We start from the raw sequence: 25,084 nt of genomic DNA on the forward strand, positions 1-25,084 counted from the left end.
GCGTTTAATCTTGGAAGTCATCAAATCCATGTCTGGGGTCCCCCAGCGATGACAGATCTGCTGGAGGACCTCCAGATGAAGAGCCTGCTCTCCCGAGGTGAGTGCCTGACGGCTGAGGGGGTCTGCCGCCTAGTTTTCTAGGTCTGGTATGTGGTCCGCTGAAGAGAGAGAGTGGATCCTCTCGGCCCAGCGGAGGATGTGAACCACCTCGTGCATTACAGCTTTGCCACAAGTGGACTCTTGATAATTGATATATGCCACAGCCGTGGCATTGTCTGGTTGAATTCAGATGGGGCGACCTGCCAGGAGATGATGGAACCGCCATAGGGATAACCAGATCGCTCGAATGCCCAGGACGATGATCAGAAGGCGAGACTCAGAAGGCGGACTATGCCCCTGGACAGTGTAGAGACTGCTCCCCAGCCAAGAAGGCTGGCACCGGTAGTGACCACTAGCCAATGGATCAGGAGAAAAAGGATCTCTTCTGGTTGAGGGAAGACGCCAACGTCCACCACCTGAGCGCCTACTTGACCCGCAGGGGCAAGCGGCACATTTGTTCGAGAGGGAACGGGCTCCTGCCTCAGGCTGCCAGAAGCGCATACTGCAGAGGACGGAGGTGTAGCTGGGTGAAGGGAACAGCTTCCTTCGCTGCCACCATTTTCCCCAGTACCCCAATGAAGAATCGGATGGAATGAGGGGAAGAACAACAAAATGTCCGGGTCTCTGTTGGAGAGCAAAGATCTTGTCTCGAGGGAGAATCACCGACCTATTGGAGGTGTCAAGGATCATCTCTAAAAAGGTTATCCGCTGAGCTGGAACTGGGGATGAGATTTTCTATTTTAAATATCAACCAGCCCCGGTGTGAAAGAATACCCAAAGTGATAAGCACGCGCTGCGCGCAGGTTTCGAAGGACGGTCCCTTGATTAGAAAGTCATTTAAGTATGGAATAACGACCATGTCCCGAATGCAGAATGGACATGACAGCCGCCATGACCTTCGTGAACACTCGGAGCGGTGGCAAGACCGAAGGGCAAGGTTGTGAAGTGGAAGTGTTCCTCGGGAACAGCGATGCGCAAGGACTCCTAGTAAGGGGGAAAGATGGGGACATGAAGACCAGCATCTCAGATGTCAATGGATGCTAGTAACTCCCCCTCCTCCGTAGAGGTTACGACAGAACAGAGGGACTCTGTCCTGAAGAGTCAAACCCTGCAAAAACTTGTTCAGAAGTTAGAGGTCCAGGATGGGCCGCACTGACCAATCTCTTTATTTTTTTTGAACCACGGACAGGTTCGAGTATGGAATCTTTTGTTTTCTGGACAAGGGAAAAACCGTAGAGAGAATTCTATTTTATATCCAGAAGACACCAGGTCCTAGATCCATTCGTAGTGCACAGACCTGATGAAACAAAAGTAGGCAACAACCTACCTTGCTGGTGTGGACCGAATAATGCCACGAGTCAGAGATGAAAATCAATGGGACCTGGATCCCTTAGATCTTGACTTTTTTGCCAGCTTCTCCACAACTTGTTGGTCCTGTAGGAAACCTGTGAGTCGTTTGAGTCTGTGCTGGGGGAAGAATTTAATTTCCCCTCCTGTGGCATCAGCGATAAGCTGATCTAGCTTCTCCTCGAAAGGTGTGTGCGGTGGAGAGACCACCTGATGCAACCAATATACAACACGTCCATGATGTCAATGTGGAGAGGGGGCTGCACACCATTTAGCTCATACGTCTGCGTGACATCTCCATGGGATTCAGCCGTACACATCCCACAGCCACTCTGATAATTCGGAGACTTTTGGACGCAGGGTCCGCTCACCCTTGCCTGAGCCGCAGGGATCGCCTGATAGAAATAGCGTAAGAGGCTGCCAGCGCAGAACAGTTAGCTGCGTCAAGAAAAGCGTGCATCTAATAATCCCCGGGCCAGAGCAATCTAATTTGCAAGCTCCCTGACTCCGGGGAAAGCTTACTAGTCTGTATAGCTCTGCCAAGGACATTATCCAAGAGAGCATGGCTTTGGCTACCCACACAGCTGCAAAACAAGGCGAGAGTGCCGAACCCGATGTTTCCAAATCCGAACGTCAGGAGGCTTCATCTGACAGCCTGTGGGTCTTTAATTGAAGATACGTCTGGAAGAGGTAAGGGTTTTTGATGCCAGACAAGATACCGGTTGGTCTACTGGAGGGGATTCTGCCCACTCCTTATGCAGATCTGAGGAAAGGGATATCTCGCTCAAGAGGTTTCTGACCTGTGAAACGTTCTCTATGCCGCGAACTATGTCCTGAAACTCTGGATGGTTGAACACCCTATGAGAACGTATATTTCACTTGAAGGACACTGCATGGTCCGGGGCAGAGATAAGAGTCCCAGTCAACCCTTAAGGTCTTGTTGACGGCCTCAATGAGACTATCCACCGTCACCTGATACTCTGATGAGTCCAGGTCAAGGGGATCCGTCCGACTCAAACTCAGAGCAATGGTCACTGCATACCCGACAGGGGGAGCGCGAGACGGAAGTCATGGATGCCGAGGCGCAAGAAGGCACGGGAGACGTGCTATGGACCCGTTTTCTAAGTGTCTGTGTATCTCTCGGCTGAAAGCGGTCCCTGCAGGCCAACAGCTCCTGTGTGGAAGAGGAACTGTCTGAGACAGGTACGCGAATGGCCCGATCCGTGGAAGGATCCTGGAGGGACTCAAATGCTCTGGCAAGAGAAGCCATAAACTGTGACCGTGATGTTGCCCACTCAGGGAGATTAGAGACCCCGGGGTCGAAAATGGCAGAGGGCTCCTGAGCGCATTAGGTATCAGAGGCTGTGTAGGATGGTGAAATGTGTCCCCGTGGTAACGCAGTAATGCTGTATCAGACTTATTGGGCTAGAAGTCTCATGGGGAGAAAGGGTGCCCCCAGTGATTTCCTGCTATGAGGGGGTGTACTGGAGAGAAGGCTAAAGATATTCAGTGCAGCTTACCCTTGATGACAGGTCTGTGCCGGGTGGTGCTATTGAGCAGTGAGGGACTCAAACCAAGGCGGGAAGGCAGAGAGTTCCTCCTATGCAGTCGCCTGAATAAATGCATAGCACTGTTGGAGTCCATGGATTCTGGGACCATACACACGGTGTCGGGTGCCACAGTGCACCAACCTGTTCAATAAATTTCCCCAGTCACCAGACATGGCCGCCGAGACTTCCTGGTAGGGAAGTCTCGTACTGCGGGAAGCACCAAAGGAGGGGGGCGGGACCGCTGGGTGTTGCGTGCATAGGGGGCAGAGTATTCAACCTGCGGCCCCGGGGACTAAAATTTCCGGCGCCGGCCGACCGGACCACCAACACTGTCGGACCTGACCCAGGCACTTACCCCATGATCCGGAAAGGCCCATGGGACGATGTGCAGAGCCGGACTGCTCTGCCTGCAGGTCAGGGGGCTGCAGTATGAACGGTGCAGAAACCCTCTATCCATCATCCCTTTGATAGGTGGGGTGGAGAGGGACCATCCGCCTCCTTCCATTGCCGCTGTTCAAGCAGTGGTGATGCAGTGGGGGCCGCAGGGACGCCAGCAGTGCCTCTGTGTATCCTAGGTTTTCACTACCGTAGGATGGAACAAGGCTATGGTCCGGTAGAATTGGGCTTGGCTGCAGGAGAGGGTACATGGAGGCAAAACTCCATGTTCCTGTCTGTTGAAGGTGTGGGGAGCGCGGAGCCCTGAAGGGACCCGTCGCCTCCAAACCAGCTCAGGCATATCTTCAATCGGTGCAGGAGGGGGTACGTGGAGGAGACACTTGACATTCCCGCCTGTTTTTGGTTTGGGTTGATTGGAACCCTTAAGGGAACAGTCGCCCCAGTAATCCTTGTTGAAAAAATTTGAAGTAAAAGTAAAAATTAAAATAAATTATGGTCTGAAGACCAGATCCATGTGCCTCCTACAGACACCAAGCATGAACTGGTTCAGGCTGGAGCCAGTGGTAGGTGTATACTGCAGAGGAGGAGCTAACTTTTTTTGTATTCACTTAGTGTCAGCAGCATACATCCATGGTCCTGTGTTCCCCAATGAGGCGAAGGAGAAATATTTAAACTCATAACTTACCCGAGATAAAAGTGAACAGCATCCCCCAATGGTAGAAAATGCAGCAGCTGTCGGCTGTACACCAACAGCTGACACCCTGCTGCATCAGCCATGATCTGTGTTGGCACCATCCATGGCTGTTTAACCCCTTATATGATATCAATATTGATTACGGCATATATACAGTTAAAAGAGTGGGGCATGCTCTTTAACCCACTTCATTCCAATCCTGTTTTCACCTTCATTACCAGGCAAAAGCTTACAATTCTGATCAGTGTCACTTCATGAGGCAATAACTCTGGAAGGCTTCAACGCATCCCACTGATTCTGAGATTATGTTACAAAAGAAAAACAAAAAAAATTGCACTTCATCATAGTGGTAAATATATTTGATATGACTTGTGTTTATTTGTGAAAAAAAAACAGAAAATTGGCAAAATTTTAGTTATGCCATTAAAGCAGAGTTATGTCACACAAAAGTTAACATTTCTACTTTAAATCGGCACAATTTTTTAAACAATTTTTTGTTAGGAAGTTAAGGGTTGAAAGTAGACAGCGAGTTCTCATTTTTACAACTTTTTTTTGGGAGGTACCACATCACACTTTAAGTGACTTTGAGGGGCCTATACAACAGAAAATACTCAAAAGCAACAGCTTTCTAAAAGCTGCACCCCTCAATGTGCTAAAAACCACATTTAAGAAAACCCTTCAGGTGCTTCACAAGAACTAAAGCAATGTGGAAGGAAAATAACATTTAACCTTTTTGTCACAAAAATGTTACCTTAGACCAGAGGTCCCCAACCTTTCTGACCTTGAGAGTCACATTCAGCTCTGAAAGAGTCTCGAGAGTCACAATCAGCTCAGAGGGTCGAAAGCCACATTCATCTCTGAGAGAAGGTCACAATCAGCTCCCACCCCCCTCACAATAGTGGAAACCAAACATTTTCCAAAGAAATCACGCAAAAGCAGTATATCAAGATCCAGGGGTTCCCACAATACCCCCATTCAGTTCTCTCTCACCAAGCACTCCCAACACACTCCTCTGACAGGTGGTATCATCTTGTGTCCAATCTCAAAACCCCTAAGACCAGTATATGTGCATCCAGATCTGCTCTTCTGTGCAGGGCTGCTCACAAAATTCACAATTTTCAGATGCGCTCTTCATACCCGTTTGCCAGCTTGGTGCATTAGCTCCAGATCTAGCAGACAGCCCGAGCTACAGGTTGGGGACCCTGCTTTAGACCCAATTTTTTTTCCCTTTGATAAGAGTACCAGGATAAAATAGACTCTTTGCTGTGTAATTTCTCCAGAGTACACAGATTCCCCATAAGTGGGGGGAAACGACTGGGTGGTCGGCAGGGCTAAAAAAGGACAGTGAGGTTTTGGAATGCAGACTTTGATGGAACTGTCTGCAGGTGTCATGTTGCATTTGGAGAGCCCCTGATGTGTCTTAACAGTGGAACCCTTCTCCAAAAATAGGGATTTTTGTGTGTACTCCCTGTAAAATCCTTTTCTCCGAGCCAATCATTGGGGGACACAGGACCATGGGTGTTATGCTGCTTGCCACTAGGAGGACACTAAGTGAACACAGAAAAGAAGGATTTTTGGTACTCACCGTAAAATCTCTTTCTTGGAGCCTTCATTGGGGGACATGGGTAACCATGGGTGTATGCTGCTGTCGCTAGGAGGCTGACACTATGCAAATAAAGTAAAACTGGCTCCTCCTCCGTAGCATACACCCACTGACAGGCAGGAAGTATCTCAGTTTAAGCTTAGTGTCAGCATACACCCATGGATACCTGTGTCCCCCAATCAAGCGATAGAGAAAAAGGTAACTTCTCCTCTGCAGTATACACCCTCTCGCTGGCTGAGATTTCCCCAGTTCGGATAAAAGCAGTAGGAGCAACAAACAGTAACTATGTCAAAACCTAAGAACGATACAGTAAGCCAATAGGCTAAACAGGGTGGGTGCTGTGTCCCCCAATGATTGGCTCTGAGAAAAGGATTTTACGGTGAGTACACACAAAAATCCCTATTTCTCCAATGCCTCATTGGGGGACACAGGACCATGAAACATCCTAAAGCAGTCTCTGGGTGGGGAGTATACAACTACTAACTCCCCATGTACCACTGGCTTAACGCTGTGGTACTGCCGATTGCAGGATGCATCTGCCAAGAGCTGCATCCACAGAGGCCCAAGAATGAATTTGGTAATGTTTTGTAAAAGTATGAAGAGCGTTGCAGACCTGTTCTGCCGTCGCCTGGTGCCAAATGGCTTAAGAGGCGCCCACTGATCGAGTAGAATGTGCCTCAAACCCTGCTGGGACAGGTGTGTCCCTGACACGGTAGGATTCCTGAAAGACAAAGCGAATCCACCTGGCTAGCGTGGCTTTTGAAGCAGCTAGACCCTCTAGAAGTACGAAGAGGGCATCTGACTTGCGGAAGGTAGCCGTCCACAAGATGTACCGTCTAAGAGTCCTAACCACATCCAGGGTGTGGAGGGCCTTCTCAATGCGATGGACTGGTGCCGGACAGAAGGAAGGCAAAACAATTTCCTCATTGAGCTGAAAGGAAGACACGACCTTGGGCAGGAAAGACGGGGAAATCCTCAGAACTAACTTGTCCTGATGAAAATTCAGGAACGGAGGAAGGCAGGACAGGGCCGCCAAATCCGAAACCTGTCTGATTGACTTAACTGCCACTAGAAAGACCACCTTCCAAGAGAGAACAGTTAGTGGTACGTCCTGCAGTGGTTCAAAAGTGGCCTCCTGCAAGACTCCGAGAACCAAGTTAAGGTCCCATGATTCCAATGGCCTTTTATAGGGAGGCGCCACATGGGAAACTTCCTGAATGAACGTCTTCACCTGCAATTTGGTGGCAATTTTGCGAATAGAACTGATAAAGCTGAAATTTGGCCCTTGAGTGAGCTAAGCGCGAGGCCTGACTCAAATCCGGATTGTAGGAATTCCAATATGGAAGGAATGGAGAACACCAGAGGGGATCGGTCTGTGGTCCTTGCACCACGAGAAGAAGGTTTTCCAGTTACAGTGATAAATGCGCATGGACATGGGCTTCCTAGCACCAATCATGGTGGAGATCACTTAGTGAAAGAAACCAGCCTGTGCTAAAATCCAGGATTCAACGGCCACGCCGTCAAAGACAGGGCCCCTGAGTTCTGGTGGTAAATTGGGCCCTGTGAGAAGATCCATGCGATCTGGAAGTCGCTAGGGAACGTCGGTGACCAGTTGTACTAGTTCTGCGTACCAAGCCTGGCGCAGCAAATTTGACACGACTAAGATCACTGGTACTCTCTATGCTCGGATTTTCTTGATGACCCTTGGGAGCAAGGGAAGAGGGGGAAAGATGTATGGGAGCCAAAACCGGTGCCATGGCAGAACTAGGGCGTCCGATCCGATGGCGCATGGATCGGGCAATGAATCGAGGAACCTTGTTGTTTAGTCTTGAGGCCATGAGTTCCACATCCGGAGTCCCCCAGCGATGGCAAATCTGCTGAAAAACTTTCGGATGAAGAGACCACTCTCCTGAGGCAAGGCCTTGGTGACTGAGAAAATCTGCCGCCCAATTGTCTGTTATGGAAATATATATGTATTTCATATAGATCTCACTTGCCTGCTATAGGCTATATACTCCATATACTGCTATATACTCATGTACTCATATATTCTTATATGCACCCAGATACATATCCACAGTTTGAACCTTGTAACTAGTTGGTGGAAATGACCTACTGCCCCCCATGAGATAGTCTGGGGAGCAGAAGTCTGGGGAGCAGATGGTATCTTATGATAGCATTGTCTTGTGATATTTGTCCCAGACATAGAAAGAGGAAGTTTAGGCCAGATGTGCCAGCCGATATCAGAACATTGCTGACATTGTAAGACAAAGATCAGTATATCATCTGATGCTTAAGTCACCTTAGGTCGACGCCCATATGTTTATGCATTAAAACTGACCAATTAGCTAAGAAGTAAAGCCTCTATGTTAATGAGTAGCCACTCCTTTCTGGACAACTGATAAAACCAAGTATATTCAATAAACGTCCAGAGTTTTGCTGGGAGGTATTGCTGCCAACCAAGTCTGGCGTCTTTCCTTCTTTGAGCACTCAGTAAGACTGTCTAATTTGGGCAGGCCACAGTACGCACAGGGGTAAATTTACCCAACTATAAATTTCCACATCAGGTCTACCCCTGGGATGTGGATTGCTGAGATGGGCGAATGGTTGGTTTCGGCCCAATGGAGGATGTGACTCACTTCGTGCATTTACATCCTGCTCCGAGTACCCCCCTGACGAATGATATACGCCACAGCCGTGGCGTTGTCGGATTGGATCCTGATGAGGAGACCTGCAAGGAGATGGTGGAAACTGAGTAGGGCTAGTCTGATCGCTTGTATCTCCAAGATGTTGATGGGGAGACATGAATCTCGAGGTGACCAACGACCCTGTGCCGTGTGGTGATGAAAAACCGCACCCCAGACTTCAAGTTCCGGCGCCGAGGATGTAGCACGCTGAAGTAACAGCTCCCACACCAGACAGAAGCCTTACTAACAAATCTGACAACATCTGTACCTCAAAGACAAGAAAAAGACAGCTTACCACTGGCCCCCACTCCAAATCACCCAAAAAATGTCAGTCACTACGTTCTGGACCACTCCTGAGACCCCCAAGGGTCCTGGCTGGTTGCCCACCCACATGTTCTGCTCACAGCGAGGCCTGGAGGGGCTGCTATCTCCCACAGCAAAACCCACTGTGACTAAAGGAACAATCCAAGACTAGCTGCACACAAAACCCCCCACCCACACACACCAACACAAAATCACCTACAGTAACCAGAGCATAGCATAGCTGTTTTCCAAGGGACCAGAAAAAGCAGAGAGAAAAAGGTTTCTCCAGCAACGACAGGGCCCCAGGAGGGAGGTTACACAGTCGGCTGGTCATTTCTCCTGGGAAAACTGGTGACATCTGCTGGCCGCTACAGTGAACTGCAACTGCTTTTCGCATAAGGAAAAGCTCTGCAGCCACCTAGTGGACAAAAATAAGAGCTACAAGTACCTGCTTTGTGCTATAAGGAGAGATATTTCTATAGCTGCCAACAAACATAAGAATTGATAATTCTCTGGAGAAAGGATAAACTGCAACAGAGGGCTCAGACGCTGACCCCATTTACATCACCAATTCAACAAAGAGGATGCTACCGCAACACACTCGCAACAGAAAAACCTTGGTAGGGAGGACATTGAAGACCTGAGTGTAGCAGGGAAGACCCTTCACGATTGATAACAATAGACTATAGCAAACTGGCGGCTGACGTGGCAAGTAGCATCATGCCACACATCCAAAAGACCCTGGAACATGCTATCAGGAAGGCCCTCCAGAACATTCAAGAGGAATTGAGCAAAGAAAGCACATATAGAGGAGCTGGAGCAGAGGGTTTCACAACTGGAGGGTGATAACGTGCAGCTTTCCTCACAGTTGAAAGACAACTACAGAAGCAAAACGCCTGTCTGAGAAGGTCGAGGACCTGGAAAACAGGTCAAGGCGCAGCAACTTAAGGCTAGTGGGGCTCTCTGAGTCGATCCCTGTAGCTGACCTGCAAAGACTCTGCGAAAGAGACCTACCAATGGCCCTGGGAATCACGGTTGTAGGGTTGAAAGGGCTCACAGAGTTGGGCCAGATCTAAGATCTCACAACCAAGGATCGAGTGACCTGACATTAAGACCACGTCAAGCAATCATGAAATTCCTGGACTATAATAAGTTCGACATAATGAGAGCATATAGATGATGTTCCCAGCCAGTGACTTTGAGAGGGATGAAAGACCTACTATTTGAAGACTATTCCGTGGAGGTGGCAAAACGTAGGAGAGCCTTTAGTAAAATATGTGCAGCACTCTATCAAGCAAAGAAAAGCTTTGCACTGCAATACCCGGAGACACTGAGGATTTTCCAAAACGAAGGTGATAACCTCATCTACATTCTCCAAATGATGCAGAAAAAGACATGTAAAAAATACTGCGCAATGCAAAAAACTCCGCCGCAGCTCCTGGATACCCGATGTTTACATTAGAAACCAGCGTACTCGCTGGTCCTGATCGCTGGAGGGGCTCTGTTTATGTGACAGCTCACCAGCGATCAGCCTAACGATGTCCCAGCGATCCCATCCATGTCGGATCGTTGGTGGGATCGCTGGGACATCGTTATGTGTAATGGGGCCTTAAGATCCCCGAATAAAAGAGTACAGATACTGAGACATATGAAAAGGTACTCGCCAGATATTGTATTGCTTCAAGAAACGCCATCTAAAAGGAAGAGGATTTTTCTAGGCTCAACAAGCTGTGGGTAGGGAAAGTAGTGGGCTCAGCAGCTCAATGCAGACACGCAGGGGTAGTGATACTTTTCCATCGTAATTTTGTATTTAATCTGCTGTCCCAGGAGTGTGAGGATCAGGTTTCGGTCACCAAACAGCATGGAGGAGAAGTCTATTCAATCTACAATGTATATGGATCTAATGGTCCAAACAGAGTCTTGATTAATTACCTGTAGAGGAAAATGGTCTTAGACATCACGCCTCTGAATTACTGGGGGAGACTTGAACATGGTTCACAAAGGGGAGGAGGACAGAAAAAGCCAGAGTCTGATCCCTTCAAAAAAGACTATTCTCCCCTCCTTCCTTGAACAAACTGCATTGAGAGATGTTTGGTGTTGGCTCCATCCAGAGGATAGAGAGTTTACCCACTTCTCTCATTCCCACCAATCCTGGGCAAGGAGAGATTATCTGTTGATCTCGGAGAGACTATTAAATAGAACGAAGTCAGTGGAGATCCACGACCTGGTCCTATCTGACCATGCTCCGGTAGGTATGGAATTGGTGGATAACCAAATAAAAGAAGCACATTACATATGGAAATTTCCAGCTTATCTTACAAAAGTTGAGGGATTTAATGACAAACTATGGGGCTGGTGGGAGGAATTTGAATGGGACAACAAGGAACATGCATGCAAACCAACACGCTTTGTACTGGAATACGGCAAATGCGGTACCAAGAGGCAAAATTATGTTTGGGGCCTCACTCAAGAAAAGAGTAGGGGAAAAATACACAGATTCTAGTGTGAAGCTTAGAAATCTATATACAGAGTTCTTGCAGCGCCCCACAACTCAAAACAGGGAACAATGGAAGCTAGCCAAACAAGAGTTTGAAACCTGGATTAATAGTATGGAGCAGATGTTCTGCTCTAGGCAGGAAGCTGAATTGCTGATATGGGAACAGAGCTGGGAAATTGCTGGCAAGACCGGCAAAAGGGAGACTGCAGGAGAGTCCAATAGGTAGATTAAGAGATGGCCAGGGAAATATAACCGCCGACCCCAGGAAAAATCAATGAAACACTACAAAACTTTTACAAAGAATTGTATGAACCCTCACACACTAATATGGCAGAAGGTAAAAAAAATTCCTCCAACAAGTCACTCTTCCAAAACTAACACAAGAACAACAAGATGCAATTAATGCAGAAATAACAGAAGGAGAAGTGAGACAAACCATAAGTCATCTTCAAAATGGGAAAGCACCAAGCCCAGATGGATTTGGCTGGGAGTTTTATAGGGCCCTCAGGGAACATATCTCCCCACTGCTAAACTATTACAACACCATTCTCTTAACGGGGGTCATACCAGAAAGATCTAAAGAAACACATATTAAAGTCATACCAAAAACTGGCAAGGACCCCCTTGAGGCCTGCTCTTACAGACCCATTTCCCTTATTGATGTAGACCAGAAGATTAGGTAAAAAATAATGGCGGATAGATTGGCAGTAGTATTACCCCAACTGGTGAACCCTGCACAAGTGGGATTCGTTAAGGGTAGGGTGGCGGTGAAAAACATAAGAAAGGTACTGTGTTGGACAGAGTGGGTTGCCGCAGCCAGTCGGGAGAGAAACTGGCTTTTCTGGCTCTGGATGCAGAAAAAGCTTCTGATAATATTAGCTGAGAATGGCTGGGGGCAACTCTGAACTCATTCAACATAATGGGCAATTTTAGAATATACCTGGAGGGGGTGTATAGGGACCAGACAGCTAGAATACACACGCCAGGCTTCCTCTCTGAGCCATTTCATTTATATAAAAGGGACCAGACAGGGGTGGCCAATGTCACCACTACTGTTCAACTTGGCACTAGAACCCTTTGCTCGGTATATGGAAGAGTCAGACTTATTTGAGGGAATCAGAGTGGGTGCTGGCAGCACTAAAAAAGCATTATTTGCAGATGACGTCATCTTGTTTATGTCCCGGACACTGGAACAATTTAGGAAATATGTTTCAGTTTATCCAGAAATTCTGTGAATACTCGGGCTATAAAGGTCAACATCGCCAAAAGCGAACACTTGGAACTGGGGAACAAAACGCCTGCAGAAAAATGGAAGAAACTAGGTTTAAAACTACATATTGCAAAGACACATATCACCTACCTGGGAATTAAGATAGGCAGGCTCCCGGCACAACTATATTGACTAAATTATAGACCTCTCATCGAAAAAATGCTTGAAGAACTTCGGAGAGGGCAGAATCTAGAGCCATCACTTCGGGGAAGATGCCATTTAATTAAAATGATCAGCTTTGCCAGACTACTATACCCATTACAGACATTACCCCTGAAACTCAAACATCTAGATATAAACAAAATAATTAGAGCTGTTACTCATTTTATATGGGCGGTTAACTGGCCCAGAATCGCATTGGGAAAGTCTTTTTAGACATGTGATAGATAGTCTCCTGTAGCCAAATTGCTACTCTAATACCCAATTGGAAAGACAGCTGGCGACGCCGTGCGAATTAAATGCCCTCTTACATGCAAAACAGGCCAAACTCCCTCAAAATGTAAAATCCTCCCTATTGCTTCAGGATACTATTTTATGCTGGAAGATAGTAAGGAAGCCATTCAGCCTTCCCTTCCAAATCTGTCAACATATGCCACTATTTGGTCACCTGGAATTTCCCCAGGGAACAGAAATCAAAAGAGCGATAGGACAAGCAGGCGATAACATGAAGAAAGCAGGGGATATTATGCATACAGAGGTTAAACGATGGCTGAGCCCACAAGAAATCATGGACAAATTCCATATAGAAAGCAGACACTTTCTACAGGTCATGCAGGTCCATTCTTTCTGCTTATCTAGACTTCTTAGGCCTCTTTCACACTTCAGTTTTTTTGAGGATGTTAACGGACAGCAACATTATGGCGGATCCTCACAAAAACGGATGCAACGGATGGCAATCCGTCAAAATTCGCGAATAATGGAAGTCAATGGGGAAAAAAACGGATCCGCAAAAAAAAAATTAAGGATAATCGCAGAGAATCTATAGTGGTGGGAACAGGTTAAAAAATCCACTTTATGTGAAAGATGGAGGGAAACCCATTTTAAGCTCATGCATACAGCATTATATGGTTTCAATATCCCATCCTCTCCTAGATTCCCTGACAGGATTACAGCGTGCCCTAATTGCGGAACGCCATCAACAAATCTCTGGCACGGGATGTGGGAATGCAGGGCAGCTAAAGAGTACTAGAAACAGGTAGGGGAGCAGGTTCGATTGTGCTGGGGAATCCATCTCCCACAAACTAAGCTATTTCACCAGTTAAGACCCCCGGAGACACAACCCACAGGAGTTAAAGCAAAGATCCCTAAAAACATCCACACACATTCTTAGTTGTAGCCTTACGTGGTTTATTTGGCGAATGGCTTAAACCAAGCACCTCATCGATGGTGATGATAGTAGCCCATATGAAACACTTACTGTAAATTGAATTAATAGAGGCGGAAAGGAGTAAAGAAAAATCTGCAGGGAAAGTATTTCCGCTGTGGAAAACGTTCATTGGTTTCCACTGTAGCCCTCAGGAAATATCGAGAATGATTAGTCCCTTCCGCCACATGGAATGGTACTGTCTGGAGGATCTGAGCGGGACGTTAGGGGTCTTGGGCGCTATTCCAGATGTATAATGTCTATTAAAGATGCAACATATATTACCGTAGAACGACACTCTTGACAATGCAAAATACAGTAAAAGATTCTCTTCCTTCCCCTATTACAGCACAAGAGGTAAAGAACGCATTGTGCTTTTTAGTAGCCCTTTTGGCTTCCTTAGATTGAGACATAGTGCCCCTGAAAGGGTTACAGGCAGAGCCTGGGCTGCAAATGATGTGAGAGTGCAGAGAAGGGGTTAAGCTTTCTTGTTAAGGCAGAAGCAGCTTACCCATGGTCCTGATGCTGTGTCCCCAGGAGGAATAGCAGTGATCCTGCAGCGTCTGCTGTCAGTCAGTGTGCCCCCCCGCAGCCATCCCAGAGCAGGCTTAGGTAAATAAAATAGCCCCCCGAGACTATTATTTTGAATAGGGTGATTTGAACTTTAGCTTTTTTTTTTTTTTTTTTTTTTCATATTTTTTAAAAACTTTTTTTTGCATGCTTTAATAGTTTCCATGGGAGTCTAGAAGCCGATATAATCCGATCGGCTTTGCTACATACAGGCAATCAGATCATACATCATTGCAATAGTCACCGGGTGCTCAGATAATATGACAGTCCATGGACACCTTGCACTAACTACCCGCACAACTCCCTGCAGTTTAACCCGTTAAATGCTGTGATTGATAAAGATCGCAGCATTTACAAAGGCAGGCAGAGGGAGGGGGTCCTCTTTGTATCTGCGATCTACGCCCTTGCGACGTCATTGTGAGGGGGCCCGATTGTTCCATGGTGACCCGATATCGCAACATCCGGGTCACCAGAGCTAGCAAACTTGTTAAAACAAGAGCATGATATATCAAGATTGTATGTCGGTGCAGCACTGACAATTTATATGGCATAGCAATGCTCACGCATTAGTATGCTTTAGAAGCGATCTGAGCTGTCAAAGTGAAAGTCCCATACAGGGGTGAAGTTAAATCAAATCTTGGCAACGAGATCTCATCCCCCGAGATCTCGGGACGAGATCTGAACCTGCGCATGGGCCGTGCCCGGACCGGCGTCCATGTTCCCGGAGGCCACCGCAACATGGCGGCAGCCAGCAAGGGATGTGCAGGGGCCTCCAGGCTTGGAGAAAATGCCGGCGGAGCCGCCGCCCCTGCACCGGAGCACAGAGAGCCGCTACCCCTGCACCGGAGCACAGCCCGCTGCCACCACCGCACTACAGAGCCCCGCGGCACCTGCACCAGCCATGATCGGAGGTTAGTACATTGCGACCATAATACGCACCCCCCACTTTCCCCCAAAATTTTTGGGGAAAAAAAAAGTGTGTCTTATGGTCCGAAAAATACGGTACTTCCCAAGCATGATGTATATATACTTCAAATGTCGGGAAGGGGGTAACTATTTTGTGTGCTATGACCATCTGGATTAAAGGGATAATCAAAGTTTGAAACTTTCTCATTTTTAGACAAGGTGAAATCTCGGATATTAAAAAACATGGCAAAACATACATTTACCATCATCATAAAATATAACAGGTCAGGAAAAAAAACCTCTCAGAATCACCGATTTGTTGAAACAGTTCTTGCTGCATAAAATGACATCAGATTTTAACAATTTGGCCTGGTCACAAGGGGGATAATTATGAAACCCGCTGAAAAGGGGGCATTATTGTGGCCGTAGATAGTCACAATTACCTCAAGGAGCTCCAACACTCCGTGACGCAAAGAAAAATACCACAGGACCTACTCCCTATGCACACACACACACACAAACAGCCAAACACTCGGCACCTTTCTATCCAATTCACATCCGTTACTCCAGTCTTATACCTTCTATCCAGAATTCAAGAATCTTGAGAGTCAGCTAACCCTCCAAGACTCCATATAGTCGCTTCCAGTTACTTGATCTAATCATTCTATTTTAAGGAAATCCTCATCCCTACTGTTAAGAAAAACAGGATTCTTCTCTGTGCAATAGAGGATGCTGTGTCCCCAATGAAGGCTCCAAGAAACCGATTTTACGGTAAGCAACCAAAAATCCTGTTTTCTCTATCGCTTCATTGGGGGACACAGGAACCATGGGACATCCCAAAGCAGTCCTTAGGGCGGGAAACAGCAGAAAACTCCATTGAGGTCGGAGAACTCACCACTGCCGCCTGCAAGATCTTTCTGCCTAGGCTGGCGTCCGCCGAAGCATAGGTATGGCCCTTGTAAAATTCGGCAAACATGTGGATGGAAGTCCAGGTTGCCGCTTTGCAAAGTTGTAGGGCGGGTGCCCCATGGTGTATCGCCCAGAAGGCGCTCACTGCCCGGGTAAAGCCTTAATCCCAGAGGGAGGCACTCTGTTCTTAGCCCGGTAAGCCTTCAAAATTGCAGTTCTGATCCAGCGAACATTTGTAGCCTTGGAGGCCGGCAGGCCTCTTTGCACACCATCTGGAATGACGCATAGGAGATCCGTTTTCCTAAAGGAGGCAGTCCTAGCCAGATAGATCCTCACCGCCCTGACCAGGTCTAGCCTGTTCAATAACGTTCCAAAGAATGAATGAGAAGGAAGGAAGGTGGAGGCCGCAACACCACCTTATCCTGTTGAAAAAAATAGAAGTGTGTGTGTGTGTGGGGGGGGGGCGACAAGAAAGAGCCACCAACTCTGAGACGCGTCTAATGGAGGCGATAGCCACAAGAAACGCAACCAGGACAGAACGGACAGGGTTCCACACGGATGAGGGGCAATACCCCGGAACAGCTGTCTGTGGATGGATACCATGTTTTGGCATAGGTGGTTTCCTTAATTGGAGACTGCCCTTCCCGTGGTTGTTCCTTCCCAGAGAAAGACCTGGCTAGTCATTGCTTGTGTTGAGAAACGTGATGGTGTCTCCGTGGCTTGTTTTGCATATTTTTGCATATTTCCCATAAGGGATGGGGGCATTGCTCTAGAATCACTGCGTTGAGAAACATGTGATGGTGTCTCCGCAGTGTTGGATGTTGATCTCCATGAGTTCATTCATCCTCATTTTTCACAGTCTTTTACTAGGCATTGCTCCTACTAGCCAGTTTCCTACTCCACACTGATGAGGGGCAATACCCCGAAACAGCTGTCTGTGGATGGATACCATGTTTTGGCATAGGTGGTTTCATTCATCCTCATTTTTCACAGAACGGACAGGGAGACCTCTCAAAGAGGTTCAAAGGGAGAACCCCTCAATGATATCCAGAACAAGACTGAGGTCCCAGGGGTCCACGGGATTCCGGTACAGGGGAGCCGCATGCGCCACTCCTCGAAGGAAATATTTGACTTGAGAACGGGAGGCTAAGGACTTCTGAAAGAGGATGGAGAGGGCTGATACCTGACCCTTTAGAGAACTAAGAGCAAGGCCAACATCAAGTCCCGCTTGGAGAAAAGACAAAATGGAAGGAAGCAAAAAAGTCAGTCAGAATGTCACTGGACTCAAATCAGCAGAAATAGGCTTTCAAGGTCGGATAATAGACCCTGGAAGACGACAGCTTCCTAGCCTGGATCATGGTGCTCATCACCCAATTGGAAAAACCGGACGCTCTCAGAACCACGGTTTCAACAGCCACGCTGTCAAATTGAGCAACCGAGAACTCTTGTGGTAGATCGGTCCTTGTGACAGAAGATCTGGCCTGTCTGGGAGCCTCCAAGAGGCGTCCTCCAGAAAATTGACAATCTCTGCGAAACAAGACCTTCTGGGCCAATCCGATGCGATCAGAATGACCGGCACCCCCTTTGCTTTGATCTTAAACAGCCTGGGAAGAAGGGGAGGAGTCATAGGGAAGCACGAATTGCAATCAGGGAAAGGCCAGAGTATCAGCACCCATCATGAGAGGGATGCGGGACCTGGAGATGAACCGTGGAACCTTCCTGTTCAACTGGGACGCCATGAGGTCCACATCCAGAGTACCCCATCGAAGGCAAATCTGACGGAAGACTTCCTGATGCAGGGACCACTCTCGTGCCGCGAGACCCTCGCAGCTGAGAAAATCTGCATCCCAATTGTTCACGCCGGGAATATGCACTGCAGATATTGCCGGAACCGTCACCTCCGCCCAGAGGAGGATCCTAGATACCTCGGCGATTGTCAGGGGACTGCAGGTCCCTCCCTGGTGATTAACGTATGCAACTTCTGTGGAATTGCCCGTCTGAATTCTGACTGGCAGACCCCTGAGAATCCTTTCCCAGTGATGGAGGGACAGAAGCATGGCTCTTATCTCGAGGATGTTGATGGGTAGAAAGGACTCCTGCGCCGACCAATGCCCTTGAACCATCAAATGACGAAAAACCTCCCCCCAGCCGAGAAGACTGGCATCAGTCACCACCTGCCAATGGATGGGAAGGAAAGACCGGCCCAGGAGGATTGAGAGGGGATGACAACCACCAGTCGAGACAGCGCTTGATCCAGCGACAGGACAGATCTGCCCCACTGCGAAAAGATTGCCTGCTGAAGTGGTCTCGAGTGGAATTGCACAAAGGGGATTGCTTCCGAAGTTGCCACCATTCTTCCCAGGACCTTCATTGCTGAACAGAAGGAAGGAAGCCGAAGGCCTTGCAGAGATCAAACTCCCTGCTGGAGGATTGCCCTCTTCTCTTCGGGAAGAATAACCCTCGCCTGTCGGGTGTCGAACAGAATGCCTAGGAAGACAAGGTGCTGAGTTGGGACAAGGCAGGACTTTATCCTGTTGACTGCCACCCAAATCGGGACAGGGAGTCGAGGACGATGATCAGACTTTCCTGGGCCTGAGAGAGACTGAGCCTTGATGAGGATGTTGTCGAGGTACGGAATAAGCACTAGGCCCCTGATGCTCAAAATGGCCATCAAAGCCACCATGAACTTGTGAAGACCCTGGGAGCGGTCGCGAGTCCGAACGGCAGGGTAACAAACTGGACATGGTTCCGCTGTACCACAAAACGCAGGAACCTCTCATGAGATGGAAAAGTCGGAACGTGGAGGTAGGCATCCTGGATGTCTATGGAGCACAGGAATTCCTGCGCCTCCATGGAAGCAATTACTGAGAGGAGGGACTCCATCCTGAAATGTCGCAGGCGGACCCCTCTGTTCAGTAACTTCAGATCCAGAATGGGCCGAACCGCACCGCCCTTCTTCGGCACCACAAACAAGTTTGAATAGAATAGAAACCTGTGACGGGGATGATAACCCCTGAACTGAGAAGGGAGGCAATGGATGCAAAGAAACCCGGAACCAGAGCAGGATCTTTTGGAGGACGGGATTCGAAGAATTAATCTCGGGGACGCGAAGCGAACTCTAGTTTGTATTCTGAGGCTACTACCTCCCTGACCCATGTGTCCCTCACCAAGGCGAGCCAAATGTCCCTGAAAAACAGGAGACGACCGTCTAGCCTGGGAGATATGCTGGGACCTGGACACAAGGAAGATCTGCCAGGTCTGGGCCTGGTGGACCAACCGTGGGAGTTTTGAGGATGTCAGGAATGAATGGGCTTGAAGGAAGCCTTTTTTCTGACCTGGCAGGTCTGCAGCCTGCGCTGACCGGAAAAATCCTCTGTCGCCGCAAAACGGCCAGAATCTCCGCTTGCGGGAAGGCCAGCGAGTTCTGGACTGGGGAAGAAGAACTCGTTCCTCCCGTGGCTTCTTTAGTAATCTGGTCCAACATAGAGCCAAACAGGCGGTCCGGTCCCCCTGGAAGGAGAGGGCTGGTAAACGACTTCTCTAGACGATAGGTCCGCTTGCCATGATTTGAGTCAAATAGTCCTCCGGATGGCCACTATATTGCTGGACGACGACTGAGCAGCGCAGGACGCGGCGTCCAGTGAGGCAGATACCAAATATTTCCCTGCATAGGAAATCTGGTCTGCAAGGTTGGCTAGCTCCCTCGGAGGAGCTCCCCCAAGGATGCCCTTACGAAGCTTTTTGGCCCAACTGGCTATGGCCTTTGTGACCCAGGTAGAGGCAAAGGCCGGGCATAACACAGAAGCAGCTGCTTCAAAGCCTGACTTTGCCAGTGATTCTATAATCCTATCGCTGGAGTCCTTGAGGGATGCTGCATTAGAAAGCGCGAGGACCGTGCTGGTTGACAGTCTGGACACTGGCGGGTCTACAGCCGGGGAAGACGTTCAGTTAGCGGTGAGCTCAGGGGAGAAGGGATATAGGATGCCGAGGGGCTTCCTTCTTCGAAAGTCTGGTAAGATACTCCTGTTTCCTATTGAGTACCACCACAAATTCACTGTGTGGGGGCAAAGACCTTGGAAGTTGGTTTTGACAGTCTAAACTAAACCACCTCATCTGGTCTGGTTGACCGCGACAATCAGGCTCTGGATCATATCTCTCATGTTAGAGGCTTGTTCTAAATCTAGGTCCAAATCATCCTCTGAAAGAGCGTCCGAAGACGCCTCACCTGACTCTGGAGAGGAGGATCTGGAAGCCGGATCTTGCCGTTAAAGACCGGATGGTGAGGTGGAGCGGGAAGAGGACCTAGAATGGTGTTCCTGTCTGGATCTCTTGCGGCTTTGTATTGGAAGGGCCAGACAGAGAATCCTGTGAACCAATGGCAACTGTGGGAGCCTGAAGGGGCAACCTGTCAAGCATGGACACCAGGGTCTGCAATAGCCTGGTGAGGTCCGCCACAGACTGCGACAGAGAGGAAGCCCACCCTGGGATGGGGGTCTCAGAAATGCCTGGGGTAGAGAGGGACTCCTAGACAGTGGGTAAAGAGATATTGCTGAAGTTCTAACAGAGGGGGAGAGGACTGACCTGAGGGGAGTTTGATTTTGCACGAAAAGCACGTGAAGTGTCTGACCAGAGTAGAGGAGGAAGAGGAAGCAGGGCACCGGTGACCAGGCTCTCCTTTATGCTTAGGCAAGATGAGCAGACCCACTAACTGATGCCAGAAGGTTAGGGGACAGAAAAGATGGAGGGGAGAGTGTCAGGCTGCAAATCAGCTACTCACAGTACGTGCAGAACGTCAGAACTCGTGTCCCCTGTGAGGTATTCGTTTACCAGGCTGTAGCGTAAGGCACCAACAGGATCCAAACTGGGAAAAACTTGTGCCCGCAGGAGGGTGGCAAGGTCCACCAGGCAAAAAAATGGAAGAGAAGGGGGGTGGGGCTGAGCGTCAGCTGGCTCCAGCAGGGAGATGAGGGCAAGGGGCGGAGCTAGCCGCAGGGCAGAAGAAAACAGCCCAGGAGACGGGCGGCAGAAAAAAAAACCTCCCGAAGAGCAGGGATAAGGGGGAGGAGCCAAGCGCCGGGTCCAGGAGTATAAAGATGGCGTTATGTGGAGGAAAGACCGATTCCTCCCACGTCACCAATGTGATGTAACTACACAGGCACAGCTCTCCGGCGCCCCCTTTGTCTCTCAGGTCAGTAAGGGAACTGCACCTAGAGCAAATGGCCGCCGGGGAGGATGTCCTGTTACCCGCTGGGTATTCTAAGATTTGTAATCAGAGTAAAAGCATCAGCCCAAGATTAATTTTATGGTTTAATTGCCTTAAGAGCGCACTAGATAATTACAGAAATATACAGTAAGCTATATAACGGAATTACAGTGGATTTGCAGTCAGAGTAAAATATAACAATAATGGTACAAGACTTAGATATTAAGCTGGAGGTCAATTTACCAGGCTGTATGTGGATGCCGGGAGGTCTGCAGTCCACAGGTACAAGAATCTTAGTTGCAAGACAGACCCCAAAGCGCGGGCCACTGCTCCCTTGGCAGGTCTGTCCCCGGTTCCTTCTTAGATCATCATCTGGTTCTTCTGTGTGAGGCTGTCTGCCGTGTGCTCCCAGTTCTTAAGCATGCTGGGTTCCTCCCCCCTGTGTCAGAGGGTGGGCTAATAATCTCCACCCTTTAGTTCCCTGCAGAACTTATTCCCAATATCTAGGAAAGGGGGTAACTTCCTCCAGGATGATCGGATCAGCAAACGAGAGGTACCAGTGAATGCGGTTTGTTTTGCCTGTTGTGTGTAGAGCAAACATGGCTCCATTGGGTCGCTGTGGAGGGCCAAACTCTATATCTCAGGTCCCAGTGCCCTCACCGACTCAGGAGTAGTACTGCCAGATGCACGATTTCCTCAGGGTCACGCGGATATTTTTTATGAGTCTATAACTCGAAAGGTGTGCTCATAATCCATGATCCTAGGATGGAGTCGAAGCAGCTGGGAGAGACAATGGATGTGTATTTCTGTGCCCAGCTGACAGGTATATTCTAATTGAAGCCCCCAGGCAACTTCCTGCCCCATGCTGGTGTGGCTCCTACACAAGCTTTGAAGTTCTGCTTTGGCCTTATCTCATTATCATACTAAAAGGCCTTGCTATTCAACATTGGAGCACTAAATCCCGTTTTCTTCAATATGCTTACAGGCCCTGGGGGGGGGGGGGCGTAGGAGCAGTTAGCTGCCTGTAATTATTGTGAACTCAGACCAAAATGGACAGGTCAAGCTCAGACATGAGACGAGCATTAGGCCCAATATCCAAGATGGCGGCTGCTCCTTCATCACAGCGCTGGCTCTGGCGGAAAGAGAGGAGGCCGAGGGGGGCGGACCTAGCCGCAGGCCGAAAGAAACAGCCCAAGTGACAGGCGGGAGAAAAGCTCGCCAGAACAATAAGGAGAAGGGGGCGGAGCCAACTCTGCAGCTAGGCCCGGTCGAAATACCTCTATTGAAATAAAGGCAGGGGTTTCTTCTTTTTTGATTCTCTTCCCTGATCTTCTAACTTCTTCTTTACTCGGGTCCTGGAGGGGAGGGGAGAAAGAGAGAAAATACCTTCACTCCGTGAAGATCGGATGTCCAAAAATCCAGCGGTGTGGGATGTCCACGTTCCCTCAAACCTACAGGCTCTGGTGGGCAAATGGGTATCACCTGAACACACTTCTGTATTAAGGGCTGTGGTCCTGCCGGCCAGACATATGAGGATACGGGGGGCCGTACTCTGTCTCTTCGTGGGAGTACAGTAGTGACTGTTCACACTGTATCCCTCTGGGTACCTGAAAAGGAACGACGCACACGGAGGTAGATACGGGTCTAATGAAAGACCCGTGTCCACCTCCTACTGACACTAAGCTAAAACTGATTAAGTTAATGCCAGTCGGTGGCATGTATACTGCAGAGCAGGAGCTAACTTTTTTTTTATGTGCATAGTGTCAGCCTCCTAGTGGCAGCAGCATACACCCATGGTTCCTGTGTCCCCCAATGAAGCAATAGAGAAAATTTGTTATTTTGTTTTTGTTGATAGACATATCCATTACATTTTTAAATTTTTTTATTTTAAACAAACCTGGCGGCAGATTCTTCCCGTTCTTTCCGATTCTGTTCCGCTTTTAGTTCTCTGAATTCTTGCTTCATCTGTCGCAGCTCTTCAATGCAATCCTCAATATAGTCTCTGGTGGAAACTAATGTGAGCAACTTCCCACACAGGGCATGAAGAATTTTCAACTTTTCATCTAAAACATAGATGTACCAGTATATGTGGCTAAATATCCACAATTTCTTGATAAATAAATAAACAAGCATCAGAACGGCCATTTCTCACCAGGTAACAGGTCGTACACTGACGTACTGGAAAGCTTCTTTAAGATTGCAGGATGATTGATCCTAAGCTCCAGACAGGCATCATCTGTTGCGACAAAACCACCCTGTTTCTGGTACCGATATTTCGCATTGGCAGAGTTTGATTCAGCTCCAGAAGCCAAAATATGGAGACGGAGAATCTCAGAAAGTGTGCAGCTATCTAAATCCAGCTCTTTTAGGCTGCAGCCTAAAAATAAAAAAAAAAAATCTATTTTTTTCTGCATTGTTATTAAAATCTCAAAATACATTGAAATCTATAAGACGACCAACTAAAACAGAATTGGAAGGGAGGGAGTCCTCCAAAAGATGGGCAATGTGCATAATATGACAATATGCAAGAACACTTGCATCACACGGCGGAGTATAAATAAAAAACAAAGCAAAAAAAAAAAAAAAAACATCTAGTCCACAGCAACTTAAATATAGGACTTGTTAAAGTTAAGCAGAAGGCAGAATTTTGACACATGGATTGCACACATAGGAATCACAGCTGTACAGGATGTCTTGGATCTAATTTTCTAATGTCACACCAACTCACGCTAAGATTTACATGGGGGAATTGAAGGCGAAAACACTCATTCTTCGGGTGAAATGGTCTTTTGGCTGGCTCATAAGATAATCATTCTCAACAGCACATCATCCCGTGTTAACAGGACCTCCGCTGCCGACAACAAATGTAGACTATGCACACTGAACGATTACTGATCATACAGTGCACATCTGAAGAGCGGTCGGACTGCATAAAAACAGGTTTACAAATGATCGCCAACTACTTAAAGATTGGTGGTCTGTAAATGCTGCATATGACAGTGTAAACGCATCTTTAGAGGACATCAGTAATTACGCAGCCACACATACCATGATTCAATTGGGGCCACGCTGCTGCTAAAGAGGCTACTGCGTACAGAGCAGACGTCGTGTCGGTATCCTCACCCAGAGCTTCTGTTAGGCCTGCAAAATCCAAAACAGTTAGAATAAAACAGATTAATCCTCTTTAGAGCAAGTTCAAATGGGTTAAAAAGCCATATAGAAAAATAAAAAACGGCTACAATTGTGTATATAGAAACCCTAAATACCAGGTCATCCTCACAATCATTCTTAGAGGCTCTTTTTACAGCATTTTTCAGATTATAAGACGCACTTTTGTTCCCCCAGGGGAACAAAAGCAGACAGGGGAGCGGCGCATATTGCATGTGCCTTCATTCTCTACCCCCCGCCCCGCCCAGTCACTATATTCACCTTCCGATGATGGCTCCTGCTCCCAGCTCCCCTGTGGCTCTTCCTGTGTCTGTGCCGACATTCTCCTCCTGTGAGGGCGCGCGGCAGGATCTGCTCATTCAGGCAGTTCATAGTAGCTTCAGGACCTGCCTGAATGAGCAGCCCACCCGGTCATCCTGAACCTTTCAGTGAGGTAATACTATTGCGGGGAAGTAACCCTTTCAGGGTGGTTGTGTGCATGTTCGATAGTGCTGGGAATCTTCCCTATATTCCCATAGG

The 25,084-nt window shown here is 48.1% G+C and overlaps 1 protein-coding gene across 1 annotated transcript in view; it reads right to left on the bottom strand.

The window, feature by feature from the left end:
- LOC141084830 (bromodomain adjacent to zinc finger domain protein 1A-like) overlaps window positions 1–25,084 on the bottom strand; it is a 161,576-nt gene that overhangs the window by 18,251 nt on the left and 118,241 nt on the right. The window contains exons 12-14 of the mRNA XM_073569807.1: window positions 24,446–24,538; window positions 23,550–23,774; window positions 23,295–23,460 (exon numbers count right to left, since the gene is read on the bottom strand). Of these exons, the coding sequence (XP_073425908.1) occupies window positions 23,295–23,460; window positions 23,550–23,774; window positions 24,446–24,538 (484 nt within the window). The remainder of the gene's footprint in view (window positions 1–23,294; window positions 23,461–23,549; window positions 23,775–24,445; window positions 24,539–25,084) is intronic.

The sequence above is a fragment of the Dendrobates tinctorius genome, unplaced genomic scaffold (genome assembly GCF_039654945.1).
Source record: "Dendrobates tinctorius isolate UK_male_01 unplaced genomic scaffold, ASM3965494v1 ptg000006l, whole genome shotgun sequence".
Taxonomy (NCBI): domain Eukaryota; kingdom Metazoa; phylum Chordata; class Amphibia; order Anura; family Dendrobatidae; genus Dendrobates; species Dendrobates tinctorius.